The sequence below is a fragment of the Engraulis encrasicolus genome, chromosome 8, assembly GCF_034702125.1.
Source record: "Engraulis encrasicolus isolate BLACKSEA-1 chromosome 8, IST_EnEncr_1.0, whole genome shotgun sequence".
NCBI lineage: Eukaryota > Metazoa > Chordata > Actinopteri > Clupeiformes > Engraulidae > Engraulis > Engraulis encrasicolus.
The window spans coordinates 6,188,828-6,208,827 of NC_085864.1; the positions used below are offsets into that span (position 1 = coordinate 6,188,828).

Here is a 20,000-nt window from a genome sequence, read left to right on the forward strand (position 1 = left end):
CACCTCTGTAGTTGCATTAGACATAGAACAAACGTGCCCACACACTGACTACTCTATCTGCTGTATATTTTCATTGTGCAAAGTGAGCATTGTGCAAACTTAAAGGAGAACTCCTGCCAATTTCAACATGCAGTTGTTTTGTTCCCGCTCCTGTGACTTGTACAGTAGCCGACAACGTAGCATTTAGCATAGCTTTTTGTGCCGCCCTTTCTGAGACCCTAGCTGTTCTAATGGGGGCATTGGTTTGTCTACATATTTTAAGCATCGTAACGTACTTCAAACAGCATCCCAAATATTATGCAACATCAGCATTCACCTTACAGCACACCAATAACGTTGGATGGTATTTGTAGTATCGTATGTTAAGAAATTGTATAAATAGAAATATAACCTAACCATGCCCCAATTAGAATGGCCAGGAACCCAGAAAGGATTGAAAAAAAAGCCCCATTGTCTGGTACTAACAAGTCAAGGGCAGCGTAAGCAATGCAACTGCATGTTGAAATTGACGGGAATTCTCCTTTAAATACAGCTTCCTCTGGCCAAAGGACGAGAGCCATTTGTGTGGAAACGGTGCACATCCAAATGTTATGGTGATTAATCCCTCTGGCCTGCAAAACATTGCTGCTGCCGCTGCTTCACATGTATATAAACACACTTCCCTTAACAGGCTACATTGAAGTCCCATGGAAACTAGAGTAAATGATAGAAAAATGGACTAAACCAAAAAAAGAATGACCGCTAATGTCCTTGCGCTGATCACAAAGCTGGCAACTTACTCCTACTGGTTAAATCCCAATCAGGAACTGGAGCATTGTGGTCTCCATCTTTTTCCACACACATCATAAAAAACCCAACTGGCATCGGGAGAACACAACCCAGTTCACATAATGTTAGAGACCCCAGTCTGGGTGACTGTTTAAAAGCGTTGCTATAGATGTCCTCTCATGCAAGCGTATGATTAAGGAGGAAGCCAAATGGCCTTGCTGGAGTAATGGAAAAGCCCCACTTGGCGTGCAGCACACTTTACACTCATGTGCTGAGCAGACAGAATGAACTAACCCCAAAAAAGCAACCCCCCCCCATCCCCCACCCCCCATTACATCACACCGCTCCAAGAGGCAGAGAGGGCCACAGCAGAACAAAGAGAGGAGTGCACCACACACTGCATACGATCAAGCATTGTAATGCATACACACAATGAGGAACACGGAACACAGGACACGGGACATGGAACACAGTAGACACAGTCACAGAACACAGGACATCGATCCATTAGTTCAGGCTTCTACAGTAACTTAACTTAACTTAACTCAACTGGCAAACTCCAACTCCCATTGTTATTGTGACACAGCACTCCATAGCACACAAGTGCACACTTCACACAGCCAAATTGCATTTATGCCTCACCTGTGCAAGGAGTCAGCCCCCAATGGCGCCCGAAAGGGAGCAGTACGGTGGGTTGGTGCCATGCTCACGGTACCTCAGTCATGGAGGAAAATGGGGGAGAGCACTGGTTTATTACTTCCCCCAACCAACCTGTCGAGTCGGGAGTCGAAACAGCAACCTTTGGGTTACAAGTCTGACGCCCTCACCGTTTACCCATGACTGCCCATTGTATGCCATGGGTATAAGAACACAACTTAACAATTGTGATCATATGTGAAGACTGAGCACGGAGAGACTACGGTAAACTATACATGCACATAACATGGAACATCAAACATGGTACATGGAACTGTTGCTATAGGCAATTGTGTCACGGCAACTGGAACACAGCCTCAGGCCCAGCCTTGAGAGAGACTTAGCACAAGTGATGAGTCAGAGGATGATCAGGTGCCAGCGTCTTTTTCACTTGAAGAGTGAGTGCAGGGTACACGGCGGCTACGGCCACCCCCTCTCTTTTTTTGTGCTAACATCCTCCTTTCCAACCGCGGAAACTGGAACCACCGCCATTAGACATTACAGTGAAAACATGCCGCCTGCCAGGAGCGGTTCTCCACTGTGGTCTTGCACGGGGAAAAAAAACCCCAACACCTTCAGACGACTCAGACTTTACCCTGCAGTGCCCAGGGTCATTTCACAGTGCTGTGAACAATTTTGCTTTGAAACACACACACACACACACACGCACATGCACACACACACACACACACACACACACACACACACACACACACACACACACACACACACACACAGAAGCTGCCTTCTTTTGAGGGCACACAGAAAGGTCGTTCAGAGCATGCTTCCACTTGTTCTGTGTTCTTAAACTTCACCTTAAAGTTTTACCTCCTCCCCGTTAATTTGACATCCTCCACCCTGCCCTTTACATATAACGTGTCTCAACAGAACCGAACCTTAATTTCTTTCTTGCAAATTATATTCAGTCACAATTATGGGGGAGGTCGTAAAAGTCTTTAAGTCAGCATTACAACAGCACACCCATAACCAGAGCCACTGACAGCTTTAGCTAGGCCCTGGACAAATGTAATCTGAGAGGACCCCCAAACCCATACCATACAATGTAATTAGGAGCCGATTCTGGGCCCCCTGTCTCCCTGGGCCCAGGACGAGTGGCCTCTTTGTCCCTCCCTGTCAGCTCCCCTGCCCATAACACGCTTTCTTACACGCATACACACATACACACATACACACATACACACGTGCACACATACACACGCGTGCACACACGCACACACACACACACACTCCTTTCAGCTCTCCTGTCCATAAGACCCTATCTTGCTTCCAAAGCAGCACATTTACATGGCCTCTGGGGATTCAATCCAAACACCTCTCTTTTGAACGTGGAGGGGATGATGAATTGATGTGCGTGGTGCGTGCATGCGTGTGTGTGTGTGTGTGTGTCTGTGTGTCAGAGTGATTTGTTTCCCCCAAGCCCACAGCAATAACACACTGTAAATCCACAGTCAGAGAGCCTCCAAAGCAAAGCGCAGAGCCTGTCTGCTCTCTCTCTCTCTTTCTCTTTCTCTTTCTCTCTCTCTCTCTCTCTCTCTCTCTCTCTCTCTCTCTCTCTCTCTCTCTCTCTCTCTCTCTCTCTCTCTCTCTCTCTCGCTCTCTCTCTGACAGTTTTGAGTGCCACAGAACAGACAGGGATGCCGATGTGAGCTAAGCCATAACTCCTGCAGCCGCCTCAGCAGCAGATGGTATCAGCATCAGCCTCACCTCACTACACTTCGCCGCAGGTCTCAGCCCATATGGGCAGCAGAGCAGCTCCGCAACACCATGCACACCTGCCCTTACGCACATCAACATCAACGGGCAGGGACGGATTAAAATGACTGGAGGCCCCTGGGCCAGTGTTTCCCAACCTTTTTCTCCTGCGTATATGTATTACATTTTTCCCACGTACCCCCTGAGGTGTGCTCGCGTACCCCAAGTGGTACACGTAACCCTGGTTGGGAAACACTGCCCTAGGCCATAGGTTTTTGTAGGCTCCCATGTAAGACAAATTCCAAAAAAACTACGCATCAACATCAACTGGGTACTGTGAAGATTTGTGCTCGGTATTAGGGATTACACTATCCTTTCGTTTCCATCTTCACACATGACCGTTTCACATGTACAGTAGGAAGCACTGAATAAAATCATAAACGCACCACAACACCATTCACACCTGTATGAACTGTACCCCTGTATCAACAACAGCTATGGTTAGCTTATGCTATTCTTTACCCATCCTACCAATTTGGCATGTGATCCTAGGAAGCCCTGCAACACCATTCATACCTGGAACTACAGCATGCATCAACATGAATGGGGTATGGGGTATGAACTGGAGATTTGTGAAAGGGTTGGATTCCACGATTTTTTACCCATCCCTCCAATTTGACACGACATCCTTTCACTATAAACTGTAGGACGCACCATACAGTCACAGCTGGAGTTATCAACAGGGAATGGTGTGGAGATTTATGTTAGGATTAGATTACGCTAGCCATCCCAACAATTTGAGACATGATCCTTTCTCTATAAACTAGGAAGCACCACCACAACACGAGCTGATGTTGGATTTGGCTGTTGCTCTAATACATTACTGTAGTCTGGGTGAGAACGAGGCTGTTATTGTACAAATTATGATCCGTATACCGTATGATCTTAAATTATACACCCCATAGCACATGAAGCAGCACAGCACAGTTCACTCCTGGAATTATCATCAGGGGGCGCTATGTGGATGTGGACTCAGGTTGGATCAGATAATGGCCTAGTATGCAACCCTATCCCCACTATATGACCTTTAACCTTTGAACTCATCTCGACACCCACAATGAACAGCAGGCAGCCAGCGGGCCTGGCCCCGGTCCCGGTCACGCGGGACCCCTGCTGCGTGTAGCTGCATGGCTGGACTGGACGGACATTTAAAGCCGGCGGAACACTTACGCTTTCTTTCCGCAGATGGCCCCCTGGTACCAATTACGGCAAGTGCTGAAGTACTTCTTCTTGGTCCCCATGACTTGCTGGAGAGCGCAGACATTGGGGCTGGTGGAAGAGGAGGAGGAGGAACAGGAGCAGGAGGAGAGAGAGAGAGAGAGAGAGGGAGAGAGAGAGAGAGACAGAGACAGAGACAGAGACATAGACAGAGACAGAGACAGAGAGAGAGAGAGAGAGAGAGAGAGAGAGAGACAGAGAGAGAGACAGACAGGGAGAGGAATGGAAATAGAGTTACCATATCAATACAATGAAAAGTGATGATATACATGTTGGCTCTGAAAGGCTCAAAATACTTTCCACTTTTGCATTTCAGCAACATTATCACAGCTGACTGTTAAATAGTGAGTCTCTAGAGGAAAGTCAGATTGACACGGCTGCTAATTCTGTGTTAATTGATCCCTGCAGTTTATGCCTGAAGTCATCAATTTGCTTATGCAGTTAATGCCTGCAGTTTAATAAAAGCAAGATACGAGGTAAAATATTAGCAAAACAAACAAATGAAAATCTCAGATTATAATAAAGGGTTCAAAAGCAGTTTAAAGGTCACAGATTCATAATATAAAATTATAGTAAATGACCACTGTTATGCAATCAATTTCAGCGGCTGCATAATTGGCTACATTTAAATAAGAACCATAAAAAAGCAGTGCACTGCATTCATTAGTCCTGCATCAACCAAAGTTGAAAACCTGAGCAAACCTAACCATATCCAACAACTTTCCCACCTGCAAAGTCCAGAGTAGTCTTGCTCCTCTTACAAGTCCTAGACATACTAATTCATGATGAAGTAATAGCAAATGGAAACGAAATAATTCTTACGTCTCCCAAGAGAATCATGTAGTAAGAAGAATTTAGAAAACACCTTACTCTGTATTTCTCACTGCTTATGAGATTAACTGATGCACTTAATGATAAATAAGTAGCAGCACACTGCTCATAAAAATCACAAATAACCAGCCATTAATCATAATTAATTAATTGTTAGTTAATTAAAATGGCAAAAAGTCCTACCCCATCTTTGTATTGAATCAGATTAAAATAATATTTCATATTAATAACAATTCATTAACAATAGCATAATTAACCACAGATTTAGTTCTCCTAAAACTTGATTTTAGTTCCCCTATAGTTCTACAATAATTCATAATGGGCCACTATAATAACCCATACCAATAATAAATAAATTAATAAATAAATAAATAATTAATAAAATAACGAGCCAGAGCCTTACCCCTCCTTCTTGGCCCGGATGCGGCTGTGGGCCACTATCTTGTCGTAAGCCGAGGACTCGGCCAGGTCCAGATAGGACAGCACAAAGAGGCCAAAGACAGCCACAAACAGGAGCTTCATCTTGACGTCCCCCCACACACTGGACCCAGAGAGACAGAGGGAGAGGAATGGACCCACGGACACAGAGAAGGAGAGGGAGTGGGAGAGGGAGAGAGAGAAATGGGCTGCGGGGTGAGGAGAGGGAGTTTATATATCATGGGGTTCTCCAAAGAAGGACATTGGCAAAAAAAAGTGTCTGTCAGATGCTGCTATTACCCAGCCCCCTCTCCTCTACACCCCTCTGCCCTCTCCCCCTCCTCTCCAGCCCCCCCTCTCTCCTCCACACCCTCTCTCTCCTATTCCACTCTCTCCTCTCCTTCCCTTCACGCCCCTCTCTTCTATTGCCCCCTCTCATCTCCTCCACTGCAGCCTTCTCTCTTCTCCCTTCTCTTCTATTCCACTCCTCTCTCTTCTCCTTCACTCCCACCCCCTCTCCTTTCCTCTCATCCACCGCTCTCTTCTCCTTCAGTCCAGCCCCCTCTCCTCTCCTCCACCTCTCTCTCCTCTCAGTCACTCCACCTCTCTCTCTTCTCCTTCACTCTAGACCCCTCTCCTCTCCTATTCTCCTCCACTACAGCCTCCTCTCTTCTCCTCCACTCCACATCCCTCTCTCCTATTCCTCTGTTCTCTCCTCTCCTCCTCTCCAGTCCTCCTTTCCTCCCCTACACAGCCCTCTCTTCTATTCCACCCCTCTCTCCTCTCCTTTACTCCAGCATTCTCTCCTCTTCTCCCCTCCACACACCTCTCTAGTCTCATCCACTCCATACCTCTCTCCTATTCCACCCCTCCTCTCCTCTCTGTCAGACTCCTCTTTCTCCCTCTCTCTCCTATCCTAACTTCCCTCCAGCTGTCAACTCCCTCTAACGCTATCCTCAACTCCCCCATTAACCCAATCCTCACCCCCCCCGCCTCTCTCTCTCTCTCTCTCTCTCTCTCTCTCTCTCACACACACACACACACACACACACACACACACACACACACACACACACACACACACACACACACACACACACACACACACACACACACACACACACACACACACACACACACACACACACACACACACACACACCGGCTTACATATGTCAAAAATCAGAGGAAAAAAGTGAGTCATTTGGATGTTGAAGGAGGAGATAGACAGGAAAGTATTGTATGCACTTGTTTGTACAGTGTGTGTGTGTGTGTGTGTGTGTGTGTGTGTGTGTGTGTGTGTGTGTGTGTGTGTGTGTGTATGTGTGTGTGTGTGTGTCTGTCTGTGTGTGTGTGTGTGTGTGTGTGTGTGTGTGTGTGTGTGTGTGTGTGTGTGTGTGTGTGTGTGTGTGTGTGTCTGTGTGTGTGTGTGTGTGTGTGTGTGTGTGTGTGTGTGTGTGTGTGTGTGTGTGTGTGTGTGTGTGTGTCTGTGTGTGTGTGTTGAGGATGTCAACATAGTTGACACTGTTTTGCTGACTCCATGGTAGCTGATTTGTGAAAACGTTCTGTATTTATTTTATTTTGCCCCAAATTGCACCAAGCCTTCTGAGGTGCCTCTCTGATCTGTGTCCATATATTTTAGTCAAAATGTCAGTAAGCCATTCATTTAACTGACATCTCAATATAGCTCACATTAAACTTGGTATTAGATGCAAAACAAAAATGGATCCGTCTAAGCAGTGAAAGGCCTGAGACGGCCTCAGCGCATCTGTCTGGAGTCTGGTGGCTGAATCCATCATCCGTCTGGCAACCTGAAAAGCGCCACTGACCAGAAAGCAAATTAAAGTGAGGAGCATTTCGGTTAAAAAGTTGCAGCAAAACAAAAATGAATTTGTTTACAGTAGTGACAGACCTTAGGTGGCCTCAGCCCATCTGTTTGGGGGCTGGTGGCAGAATCCACTTACAGGAAAGAAAATTAAAAGCGAGAACCATTTCAGTTGAAAAGATGCAACCACAAACAATGACGAAAGCACACAGAATGTAGCGATAAATCTCGTCACAAAACAGCAGACAGGCTGTCCAGATAGAGACGCACATAAACACAAATCAGATGTGAGAGTAGAGAGGACTCCAACCCTTCGCCTCGACCCAAGCCATCACCCCACCACCACCACCACCACCTTTCCCTTTCTGCATCTGTGAGTTTGCACTAAAATGCACAGATGTATGTGCGCACACTCATGCACAGAGACACACAGACAAAGACACAAACACTCACACACACACACACACACAATATGGTAGAAATAAACTGGAAGTTCAGTCAGAGAGAAGAAGAAGAAGAAGAAGAAGAAGAAGAAGAAGAAGAAGAAGAAGAAGAAGAAGAAGACGAAGAAGTTATAATAATGTAATAAGACTTTGAGCACCATAAATGTGTCAATATCCCCCTCTAGTGGTCAGATTTGGAGTACTGCAACAGAGAAGGGGGTGATGAGAGTTGCTGTCGTAGCACATGAGTAAGAGCATGCATTGCATAAGTTCAAGATTCCAAAGAAACGGCATTCAGTAAAACACAGATTTACCAGAACTGTAAAGCATAAGAAAACAAATGAGCTGCATCACAAGTTTTCGCGAAATGTCTCTGATGTGGAATACTCACACACTAAGATCTTCCAGTAATACTCGCCATCAATCACAACCAGGAATGAAAAGTAAAAAAGATTAGAATGCAGTTAGTAACCATTCAGAGCTATTCATTTACCGTAACTGTAGGTTACTGGACACAGCTCCTTTTTTGCAAGAGATATGGGTTTCAGAGGAAGGTTGTCTTGATTTTGGCCTCGCTAAAATAAAATAAAATAGGTGAACCAACACTTCTGTGTAAATGAAGCATCACCAAAGGAAAAAGTCAGATAAAGCACAATTTTTGAAGGATTAGGTTAGATGGAAAGAAAATCATTCTACATCCCCCTACGCTGTAAATGCTGACGTCCACAGAAATATGAACAGAAAAGATGCTTGAGATCTTTACAACAGTCTTTCGCCATATGCCAACATAGTAAAATAGTACACAGTATGCCAAAATGTCAAAATGCATTTTTGGTAGTGAGGTTTAGCCATTTAAATTCTTGAGAAGTTTGACCATGAGTGAGCAGTTACTGTAGTAGGCTTGACCTGGCAACATCATCAAGCCCTTGCCCGGAGGTTGATGGGCGAGAGGGGCAGGGGAGTGTTGTGGGGGTCAGTTTGTCTGGGGCACAGGGGGACTTTAAGAAACAAAAGGTTAGGAACCACTGGCCCAGCTTATAGTGAGTAAACACATCAAAGCAAAAACAGCAGGGAACCAAGTGTTCCATTCAAACATCTGCAGCTTTGTGGCCTATTTTCATGGATGTTGGATAGGAGTTTTGGATCCTGCAATGCTGAAATGATTGAGTGATGGTGTGTGTGTGCACGTGTGTGCGTGTGTGGTGTGTGCGTGTGTGTATGTGTGTGTGCGTGCCTGCACACTTTGGGGGAGGGAGGTTGGTGTGGTAGTAAATCCCAATGCAGTAATATCTTATCACAAGCTTCCCATTCCATCAGACAAGCAATAACTAACTAAATAAATGAACAAATAATATTATTTAATGTGATCTAATGTAATTGTGAGGGGGCCTATATTCGATGACTGAAACAATGAGAGTAAACTATTAATTGTATAATACTCCCATTGACCGGAAACACTATGGGTTGCATTGTAATGGAGGGCGGTTTGGTTGACAGCTGCAGCTGAACTAAGCTGGGAGATAATTAGTGTGTGTCTCCTCCTCACACAGCCGAGCAGCGCTCTTTTATCATATGCAGAGTGAACATCACACCTCCTGTATGATACCCCCTTCCAGGGCCGCTGCTAGGCATCAGACAAGGCGGTCGGCTAGGGAGCCACATTTGTTGGGGGCACCTGAAAGCCCCAAAGAATTAGAATGTTTAGCGAAATAAAGCGTTAAACTTTTCATCGACAATGATTATTCAGTAGGTAGATCAGCTGTGCTTGATCAGATGTACAACAAACTGAGTTACCAAACAGGTGTCACTTTCTAAATGCATGAAAAGAAAGTGGGGTGTTTGCCTAGGACACTAGATTGATTAGGACCGACCCTGCGCCCCTTCCCCTGGTCAGATGTCATGGATACTGAAGGTGGTGAGGAATGGGAGAAAGAATTAGAACATTTCCACACATTGTCCACAATCCCCGCCAGGGCTCTACAATAACACCAGCAAATCGACTGCTGGTGCTGGTGTAATTTCAGTTTGGCTGGTAGAAAAGACCAACTTACTATCCACTTTGACCCATTAGCGAGTGTGTTTGGCTAGTACGATTAATATCTACGAGCCATTTTGGCTGGTGGAGAAAATAGTTGACAGTCCTGCTGTCGGCTCTGTAGTCGATTGTACCCACGCAGGTCAGAGTGAATCTAAGAAGTCCCTAGTTTTGAGAAATTATCATGTTGCAACCTGAAGCTAGCACTTGTTATCCATATAGTTCTACATTTATCACACAGACCCTCATTTCAAGAAAAGAAGAGCAAATGGAATAGAATAACCATGAAATAACCTGAACATAAACAGCTGGTAGAAAACATTTTGAAAATTTCCTCATGCTGTCCATTATGCAAATCTGTACCAATTCATTCCAGTATGAATCTACTGTGGAAAGTTTTCAGAAGACACAAATTACCAAATCTCTGAAGAAGGTAATGTGGTGTTTTGCATACATGCAGCTCACAGATTCTCATTTCAAGATAAATGGGAAAGTGCAAACACAAAACTTTCACCTAAATAATCTGCTTTTTTTCACTATGGGATATTACGAGTTATTGACCTAATTTGCCACATTATGTACCTCATGTTGGGCAGCTAAAGATATATCACAAAGCTGTTTTTCTCCAAAGAAACTAGCCGAGCATTCAGTGTCAAGACTTCATTCACACTTAATGGCACACAGCATGGGGCTTTCACATAGAGCCAGACAAGAAGCACTTTGAAAAGCGGCAATTAGAAAGAGACAAACTTTTTTCTTCCCACACTTTGTGTTACCATGGAGACATGGCTGAAAATGACAGAGTTTTGGCAAAGTCGCTGGGGTCATACATCTGTCACTGAGCTTTAAAAAGTAGTGTGTGTGTAGCGGGTCTCTGGGATATACTTCACTTAAAAGAAGTGGAAAGGCAGGTTCAGATGTATGTGAATGCTGTATGCATGTGCATGTATGTGTGTGGATGAACAAAGCCTAATAGTATGGTGAACATTAATACTCTTAACTGATGATAAACTAAACACAACATAATGTAACATAATGATCATTCATTTTGGTTATAGTACATCTGTATTTATTGATTCATTTGACTATAGGAAATGGACTGACCAGTTTGCATCCACTTAAACTTCTACAGTATAAAAACAACAAATGAGAACAGTCAGTGCTTGTTTACAAGATCCATCTTTTTTAAAAGACTGGAGGACGAAATACTGGAACTGTAATACTGGAATAATACTGCCCTGCAAAGGCAAAGTGCAGCAACTACGTCAACAGTGAAACTGTGAAAAAAAACCCTTCAAATTGTAGCCTGATAAACCAGCTTAAATGTGAGACCGGAGTAATTTAGTCTGGCCCCGATGAACGTTACCTCGGACGATTGCTGATGAGAACAACCTGTTGTTTTTTCAAACTGTGCCGGCGCTCTGATCATTCGGCAATCTTTGTAGTTGATGCGCTTTCCCAATGGTGTTGCAAGCTTCGTCGTCACTCCCTCAAAACCCTGCCCGCTTTGATTCAAAACAAATCTCTGCATTGTAATTGGTTTTGCCAGACTCAGGGCACAGTGTTCAAAACGTTCTCAGATCCAAGGCCAGACCCACTCGCAGCTGAAAAAGTTTGTAGTTACTGCCACTATGACATAGCAATATTGGTAAACAGGAAACATTTTGATCATACGGCTTTGTCACAAGATAAAGGAGGTGTAAAGTAGACCATTTTCAGACTAAACTCAAATTTTGACAAAATATGCAAGTAGTTACACTTTGACTTTGTAGGGCAGAATAGCTATTTAGCTATATGCAGGCATTGAAATACATATAGCTCTATATACCTGGTCCTTTTATTCACCGATAAATACACTACATGCCCAAATACTGAGGGGTAATGTGGAAACATATAAAGGGCTTGGAGAGCCTGATTGGGGATAGTAGTGCAAATATGTGGAAGTCAATAGCAGTCAATGTCTATTTCACTTGAAAGAGCTACCGAAGAAGCCAAGTAACTAATGTAACGTTGAGCTTGTTGCATAGACATTGTCCAAAGTTTAGACGTTTCTCTGTGTCTAATGACAGGCTACAGACAGCCAAGAAATAAATGAGCGGCAGTACTAAGCTTGAAAGTTAACCCAATAAGCCAAACAACTGATTAGAATGAGCACTAGAACATTAACTACTCAGTGAAGTCAACTATGTTGGAAGCAAACCGTGACAGGTTTTTACTATCTCAACTCCACCCTGATATCACTGGCTTGAACAGAATAAGATTTTGGCCACATTGTACCCCTTGACTTTGAAATGTCATATACCCAACTACTCATCGACTAGATCCTGGATTCTTGATCCATTCTGTTACTGAAGGGGATTGCTATCCAGCTATATTTGTTTGTGCAAAACCAGCAACGTCAAGCAGGGGCAGCAAAATACAGGGTTGGTGGGAAGTTTAAATACATGTATAATAGCTATTGCTCTGGTGGATAGGTAATGCCTGTAACCATACAACTTCCAGTGTATGCATGATTTAGGTGAATACGTGGGTATGTATGTAGGTAGTGAGATAACTTTCCAACCACTTGTTGTATAGATTAGAACACCACATAGAATACTATTGGAAAAGTCAGAGGTCCACTTTGGGAATGACAAAAATCTTCAAAATGTCTGTAGTATTTTAGGCCTCCAAGCCCCTCCACGTCCCGTATGGACAAACGCAATACACCAATTCCCTGAGACGACAGAAGCACAACCTCTCAGGTTCGCCTCCATGGAGCGTTTGGCGAGTCCAAGGGGCATATCCTTTACCCTCTATATTCTGTACTATATGTCCACCGCACAGCTTTATTATTCCAATCCTCACTCAGCTTATCTGTCTTCATCTGGCAAGCGAGTGCACTGATCCTTCACCATCTCTCCTCAGCAGGGGCTCTGTTTTGTCTTTTTCTAGTGTTCCCCTCTCCAGCTCATCTTCCTCTTCTTCCTCCTCCTCCTCCACTTCCTGTGTTTGCTCTTCTCTGCTCATTCGCTTCTTATTCTCTCCTTCCACATGGCTTGACAGACGACGTCTTTCAACACCCTCCCCCTCGTCTCCATCACTCTCCTCCTCCTCAGCCTCCTCCACGTCTCCCTCCTCCTCCTCCTCTCTTCCTCCTCTTCCTTCCTCATCCCCCGCTCTCTCATCTGTCTGCTCTCCGTCTGTCTCGTCTGCCTCCTCTGAGACGGAGTAGATGCCGCTTTGTCGGTCTCCTAGTCCCCTGCTGTTGCTGCTAACACTCTTCCTGCCCTGACTGCCCCTCTTCTGAAACAGGTCGAAGCTGCCCATGTCCCGGGGGAAGTCTTTCCTGCACGTGCTCTCCCGACAGGAAGTAGCACCAGACGAGGAGGAGGAAGTGGAGGGGCTGCATGCCACAGGGCCTGATGGCTCGCCGACAGTGGCTACACACGCCTCGTCCCGTGGAAGGTTTACCATGCCGTTGCCTAGGCTACCAGCAGCGTCCATGCCAACGGTGGCTGTGATGGCCACAGGAGGAGCAGTGATGGTGATGGCGGTGGAGGTGGAGGTGGAAGTATCCGAGATACCCTGCAGCTGTTGTTGTTGTTGTTGTGGTTGGTGGTGGTGGTGATGGTGCTGCAGAATTGTGGTGACCTCGTACAGGTTGAGCTTGGCGCGGGAGGAACTGGGGCCCAGGGTGGGGGGCAGCACGTAGGGCATGAGGTGGTCCGGCACGGGGCTGGTGAAGCCGCAGGCGGCGTCGCGCGGGCTCAGGGCGGGCACGCAGCTCCGGTTGCCCTTCATCATGCCCATCACCTCGTAGCGGAAGCTGGAGATGTCCTGCTTCAGCTCCTGGGAAAAGAAGATATCACAACAGCACAGAATATACGTAAACCACAAAATAATAATAGAGTATCACTTCATCACTATCACTTCATCACTTCAAGTTTTGTTGTTTTTTTACCCTGTCTGACATGTTTCAGTGATAGTTTACGCCAAAACATGCCAAAGACACAAAACCCATCAATGACAGATTCCATTTTGCAGTTAATTGTGAGAAACGAAAACATTACCCTCGTAGTATAAAAGTATGACGATCCACACACAGACATCAAAGCTTAAGTAAGTGGACATAGATAAACTGCAGTGCAGGCATTTAAGGGCATTTATTTACAGAAAGTTAATAAATAAATCTATTGAGAGAAAGACACAGCTGATTGCAATTGATTTGAATTGACCACCCCAGTATGGCAATATGTATGTAAAAACTATCCCTGACTCAGGACCAACAGAACATGGCAGGGGCCAAAGTTGAACACCTCCTCCTCACCTTGAAGTTCTCCTCGGTCAGGCCTTCCTCCGTCTTGGCATCTCTGATCATGGCAGCCACGTATCTCTTCACCAAGTTCCTCAACACCTCCTGTGAAAAGACCAGTCAAGCAATCAATCAATCAATCAATCAATCAATCAATCAATCAGTCAATCAATCAATCAATCAATCAATCAGTCAATCTATCAATCAATCAATCAATCAATCAATCAATCAATCAATCATCAATTATTTATAGCACATTATCATAAAGAGATGCCATTCCATGTGATTAAAAATATCATACACACACATTCGATGTCATCATTACCATTAAAAGTTTGCTTGGTGAGTCATACTACTATACTTTTTGTAGACAAAATTATACATAATTAAAATAACACGTTTTTTTCATTACCTGATACTGGTTCTTTATTCTGACATTTTCAGCGGCCCTCCTCTGGAGAAAAAATGTATCACATTTAGCAAAGAGGGTCAGTAAAGGTGAGAAGACAAGCACGACAGTCTAAATGTCACTTCGCAAATGTCCTTCCCAAAGGTGCACTTAAACTGTCACTCACTTATCGGCCAAGGTGGGAAATCCATTTCAGATCTTGCTATCTTGTGTACCAAAATAGGATGACTGACTCATACCGAACCAGACCGAGTTTCCTTCAAGCATTACAAGGTAACCTTGGAAATCGAAGTCCTGCAATAATTTCAGAGTATTTCCCCACAAATTTCTGTTGTGACTTTATTCTACTTTTTATTTAAGGAGAGTTCATTGTTTAATTCTTTTTTTGAAGTATTCTTACAGCTTACAGTCTTTGTATTTATATTTGTATCATTGCTATTACATATAGTCTTGTTGTGTAATGCTATTTTCTTTGCAGGGCTACCTGTTATGTCCCTGAACCAGAACAAATTCCTCATCTGCAGTCACACAGACTTGGCAACAACACATGCTGTGCCCGACTCTATTCTGCCTGCAACGATCTGCCTGCCTCTCACCCCCAGGGATCCGAAGGACTCTGTGAGTTTCTCCCTCTCTTTCAAGATGTTGCGTCGGATCCACTGGATGAGGTACCAGACAGACTTGGGGCTCGGGATGATGTTGAAGGGGGTGGGGAGCGTCCCGCCCTCCTCAAAGTAGCTCATCCACAGCTTGGTCCTGGCAAACTTCCATTCGATGTCAGCGTGATCCTGCAGCAGAGACACAACAAAGGCGCAGCGGGATGTGAGCTGCAAGCAGCACCGTGGTAGATTTTTATACACTACTGACACCTCAATGCGATCTGTCGCTCTCACGGAAATCAAAACAGGGCTGCATTTCTCAAGAGAGAAGTTGTTAGCCTGTTAGCAACTTTGGTAGTTGACAATGGGAAAATGCATTGAAAACAACAAAGTAGCTAATGTAGTAAGGAACTTTGGTTTTGAGAAATGCACCCCAGAACAACATCTAACGAAAAAGTACTTGATATGCAACTATTATCATAATAAAAGTGAACAAAACACCAGACTCTTAGAAAAGACACATAGCACATGTTGAGAAGTGTGTGTGTGTGTGGGGGGGGTGATAGAGAGAACGACAGAGAGAGAGAGAAAGAATGACAGAGAGAGAGAGAGAGAGAGAGAGAGAGAGAGAGAGAGAGAGAGAGAGAGAGAGAGAGAGTGTGTGAGAGAGTGTGTGTGTGTGTGTGTGTGTGTGTGTGTGTGTGTGTGTGTGTGTGTGTGTGTGTGTGTGTGTGTGTGACTCACGGCTATATGCTGGTAGGAGTTGTTCATCATGGCGATCAGCATGTTGAGGAGTACCACCAGAGAGATGATGTTGTACGTCCCAAACATGGTGGCGCCCACAAACTCAGTGAAGACGTGCTCAGGCTGCACATTGGTCACATACAGGCTTATCAGGCCAAAGATGGACCAGAAGAGAGACTGGAGCGTCTCAAAGAGCCTGGAAGAGGGAGAGAGGGGGAGAGGTGGAGAGGAGGAGATGGGGAAACAGAGAGAGGGAGAGAGGGGGAGAGATGGAGAGGTGGAGAGGAAAAGATGAGGAGATGGAGAGGGAAAATAAGAATTTCTTTACACATCAAGCTTTTTCCAGATGAGCACTTCAGCATTGCACCAAAATCCCATATGGTGAATTTACACTACTGAAAGTACAGCTGTTTCAGATGTTCAAGTTGTCAGGCAAGCCTCATGTGTAGAGGTAGAGACTATATATCATATGAGAGACACATACAGTCAGGCTATTATGCAACCATGTTTTTTGGGAAATAAGGTGTAAAAATACAGGTCCAGGAAAAATATAGCCCCATAATGCACACCGTACCAGCTGAGGCACGCTGTAATAGTCATTGATAGGTTAATTACCTTAGCACTACTCTACTATAACATAACACAGGGCCTTTAGTAATGCATTACGACTCGGTCATTGCCATTATAGTAACTACAAATTCACAACACTGTGTTCAACAGGTTAATTGCTTGCCAAAATTTGAAATGCATTTTAAATGCAAAAATGCAAAAAGTAACTGGATAAGGATATATGCAGGTTTGCTCTCTTGGGAGTTTTTATCTATTTATCAATAAATTTAGAGGTGATTCGATAAAAAAACATGTCAGTTCCTTTAATGTTTATCCTTCAATATGAGCCCATATCCATCTTCTTTATATACACTCTCCATTGACTCTCTAAATCAGGCATAACGTGCTGAATACAAAGCTCCAACTCCTCATTGCTTGTCTATTGCTTTCTGTCTGCATAGAGACACTGATTAATCACCTATTAGAGGTTTTCAGAGTGGATAAGGTCAGGAGACTGAGATGACCAATCCATCAATCACTTCCTCTTGAGATGGTTGGGGTCTAAGAAGGACGTGCTGAATCTTGCAGAGTGAGACGGAGCATTATCTAACAGGTGTTTGATTTCCTGTTGAACCACAGCCTGAAATCCTTCTCTAAAACGTTCACATAATTTGTTAATTCAGTTTCACCCCCTCTTTGATGCGTCATATGTCAGCAGGGTGGTGGTGGAGTTACCAATGTTTATCGGAAAGGGAATTATCGGCAGTACCATAGCTGGACCCCTTTTTGGTAAAAATGGAGTGAAGCTGAATTCTGCAAATTATGTGAGATTTTAAACACACATTTCATGCCCTAGTTCATTACTAAGTCAAAGACCTTGGGCGAGTTGAGATTTCGACAAGTTATTTCTGATGTAGACAGTTCTACAAATAAAAATGTAAAAGGTTTGATGGATGCAAGATCAGTTAATGTTTTGGGAGTAAATGGAGAGTATAGGTGTACACAAAATAGTTCTAGGAAAGTTGATCATGTTGTTTGTTTGTTTGTTTTTGTATTGATAAATATGTAAAAACTCTCAAAAAAGCCAATTTGCATAATATCCTTACCCGCCCATTCTTTACACATTTTCCCACTTAAATTGTATAACATTGATCATAGGTCTACAAAAATCTGTGTTTGTATCTGTATTCATACTAGGATACAGCAATAGCAAGCAGAACACAACACCACCAATATGTTTCAAATAATCTTCAAAAACATTTTTGAACGTCATTAGCCTGACTGCAGTCGCAGTCTACCATATGGGCAGCAAAGCATGTCTGTTCACAAGCCATTGAAAACTCAAACTCTACACCAGGGCTGGATGTTACATGGATATTAATCAGGAGTCAGGATAAAGTTTGGCATGGTAACTATAAGCTTTGGACATTTTGATGATCGTATGTAGTATAACCTTATCTGATTCTTAAATGAGTGTAACCTCAAGTTCAAAACTTCAAAAATGTTTGATCTGGATTGGAATGAATATCCTTTTTTTGACTGTTGAAAAGTCTGAAAGTTAATGGATCATAATACTTGTTCATAATAATCGTTCATATCTGTAACATTCTTCCCAGCCGATTTCAGTTAAAAGTTTTATGAAGAATGTGTGTTGCATGTTGTTAATACAAAAGTGTCTATTCCATAATGCGGCACACCAATTAGGGACACGTTTTCAGAATACTGCTCTTGTCTTTTTTGTGCGTCTGGCTGTGCAAAACAGATCAAAACAGGCATTACTATTTATAGTGTCTGGGGAACATCAGGACAGGGCCCATGTTAGGGTTGGGCGATATGGCGATATTAAATTGTGAATCATGAAATCGAATACAAGATCGCTTCGAATCTGCCAAAGTGGAGAAATTGTATAGATCGTCTTGCAGTGAGGATGATTACTATCAGTATCAGAGTCATGTCTACTTACTTGTGTTGCTGTCTTCAATTGTATTCTTCACATTATTATACTCCAATTGTGCACTTTATGAGAGTGGCATCATTGCATTAACATTTTATTAACTGCAAATTACAAATTGCAAGTATATGAAAGTTGTTTTTTCTTCTTTTCATTTTTTTCATGGAAGATCGTGATAAAAAATCAAAACCAAGATTTTATGTTTAAAAATCGTGATATGTCATTTTTGCCATATCACCCACCCCTAGCCCATGTCCAACGGCACTGCACAGAATGCATAAATCTCTTCTGCTGACTGTCAAGACCCTGAGGCCTCTACACATAGACCAGTCATGCCTAAAGTTCTACACTCCACAGAGATCAGTCATACGGTACCAACAACTCTACGTATATGTACAATACTGTAGAGAAGGTGTTCTGCCTCTTGCAGCACACTCCTGTACAGCACTTGTAAACAATAGCCTGTAAATAACTGCACGTCCCTTTGGATAAAAGCGTCCACAAAGTGCAATGTACGTAATGTAAAGTATACTCACGTGGAGAAGGCGTTGTTCTGGCGCTCGCAGCGCACCCCTTTACAGCCCTCGTGCTTGGAGTCGTAGTAGAAGTAGAGTTGGTTGAGGCCGTTGGCGAAGGCCAGCAGCACCAGGCAGTAGATGAAGAGGAACTTCAGGATGTCCAGCAGCATGCGGCCCAGCGAGATCTGCAGCGGGCCCAGGTGCGAGTTGGCCGTGAAGAGCGAGATGAGCCGCAGCGAGCTGAAGATGTTGGCGATGGCGAACAGGGCCTCAGCCACCAGCGTCGGGTGCCACATCTCCCAGTTGGTGCGCGACTTGCAGTCGCTGTACTGTAGAAAGACATACAATTTTCATTCAGTGTTAATTTTTGCTTTCATATCTTTATTTTTGTGAAAGGACAGTTAGAGGGTGACAGGAAGCGAGTAGGGAGAGAGAGAAGGGGAAGGCAAGCCAAATGGCCCGCGCTGGACTCGAACCCGGATCGCTGGCACAGCAGCCCAGAGCCCAGCTGATTGAGCCACGGCTGGGCCATGCAGTGGTAATTTCACACTCAGATTGCTAACTGCAACTCTCTAAGTGTTGAATTAAAGGAGAATTCCGACCAGTTTCCAAACACATCTTATCTACTGGAGCCCCAGCGAAGTTGGCCAAATTTGTGAGAATTTTTCATATGGGCGGCACAAAGTTAGACAATTGTGCTAATTTCAATCAAAGCGGAGGCTAGCGGGCAATCATTTATCCTTCTCTGAAGCTCCTAACGTGTATCAAAATGCTTTTGCGCGAATTGGCCATGGTGTCCGTTGCTGTACAAGTAAACACAGTGGCGAACCTTACCATTAGCTAGCACAGACATGATACATTTAGGGATTTCAGTTACCTGTCTCGTCTTCCGGGTTGCAAAGAAGTGCTCACAAACTGATCTGTGAAGTC

General features: G+C 44.1%; 2 protein-coding genes across 2 annotated transcripts in view; both read right to left on the reverse strand.

Moving 5' to 3' along the window:
* Nucleotides 1-5,980, reverse strand: part of postnb (periostin, osteoblast specific factor b) — a 38,129-nt gene extending 32,149 nt beyond the window's left edge. The window contains exons 1-2 of the mRNA XM_063204885.1: nucleotides 5,690-5,980; nucleotides 4,408-4,506 (exon numbers count right to left, since the gene is read on the reverse strand). Of these exons, the coding sequence (XP_063060955.1) occupies nucleotides 4,408-4,506; nucleotides 5,690-5,808 (218 nt within the window). The 5' untranslated portion in view covers nucleotides 5,809-5,980. The remainder of the gene's footprint in view (nucleotides 1-4,407; nucleotides 4,507-5,689) is intronic.
* A 5,093-nt stretch (nucleotides 5,981-11,073) lies between these two features.
* Nucleotides 11,074-20,000, reverse strand: part of LOC134454100 (short transient receptor potential channel 4-like) — a 43,084-nt gene continuing 34,157 nt past the window's right edge. Inside the window, exons 7-12 of the mRNA XM_063204886.1 lie at nucleotides 19,089-19,399; nucleotides 16,053-16,248; nucleotides 15,306-15,497; nucleotides 14,713-14,754; nucleotides 14,316-14,405; nucleotides 11,074-13,837 (exon numbers count right to left, since the gene is read on the reverse strand). Of these exons, the coding sequence (XP_063060956.1) occupies nucleotides 12,869-13,837; nucleotides 14,316-14,405; nucleotides 14,713-14,754; nucleotides 15,306-15,497; nucleotides 16,053-16,248; nucleotides 19,089-19,399 (1,800 nt within the window). The 3' untranslated portion in view covers nucleotides 11,074-12,868. The remainder of the gene's footprint in view (nucleotides 13,838-14,315; nucleotides 14,406-14,712; nucleotides 14,755-15,305; nucleotides 15,498-16,052; nucleotides 16,249-19,088; nucleotides 19,400-20,000) is intronic.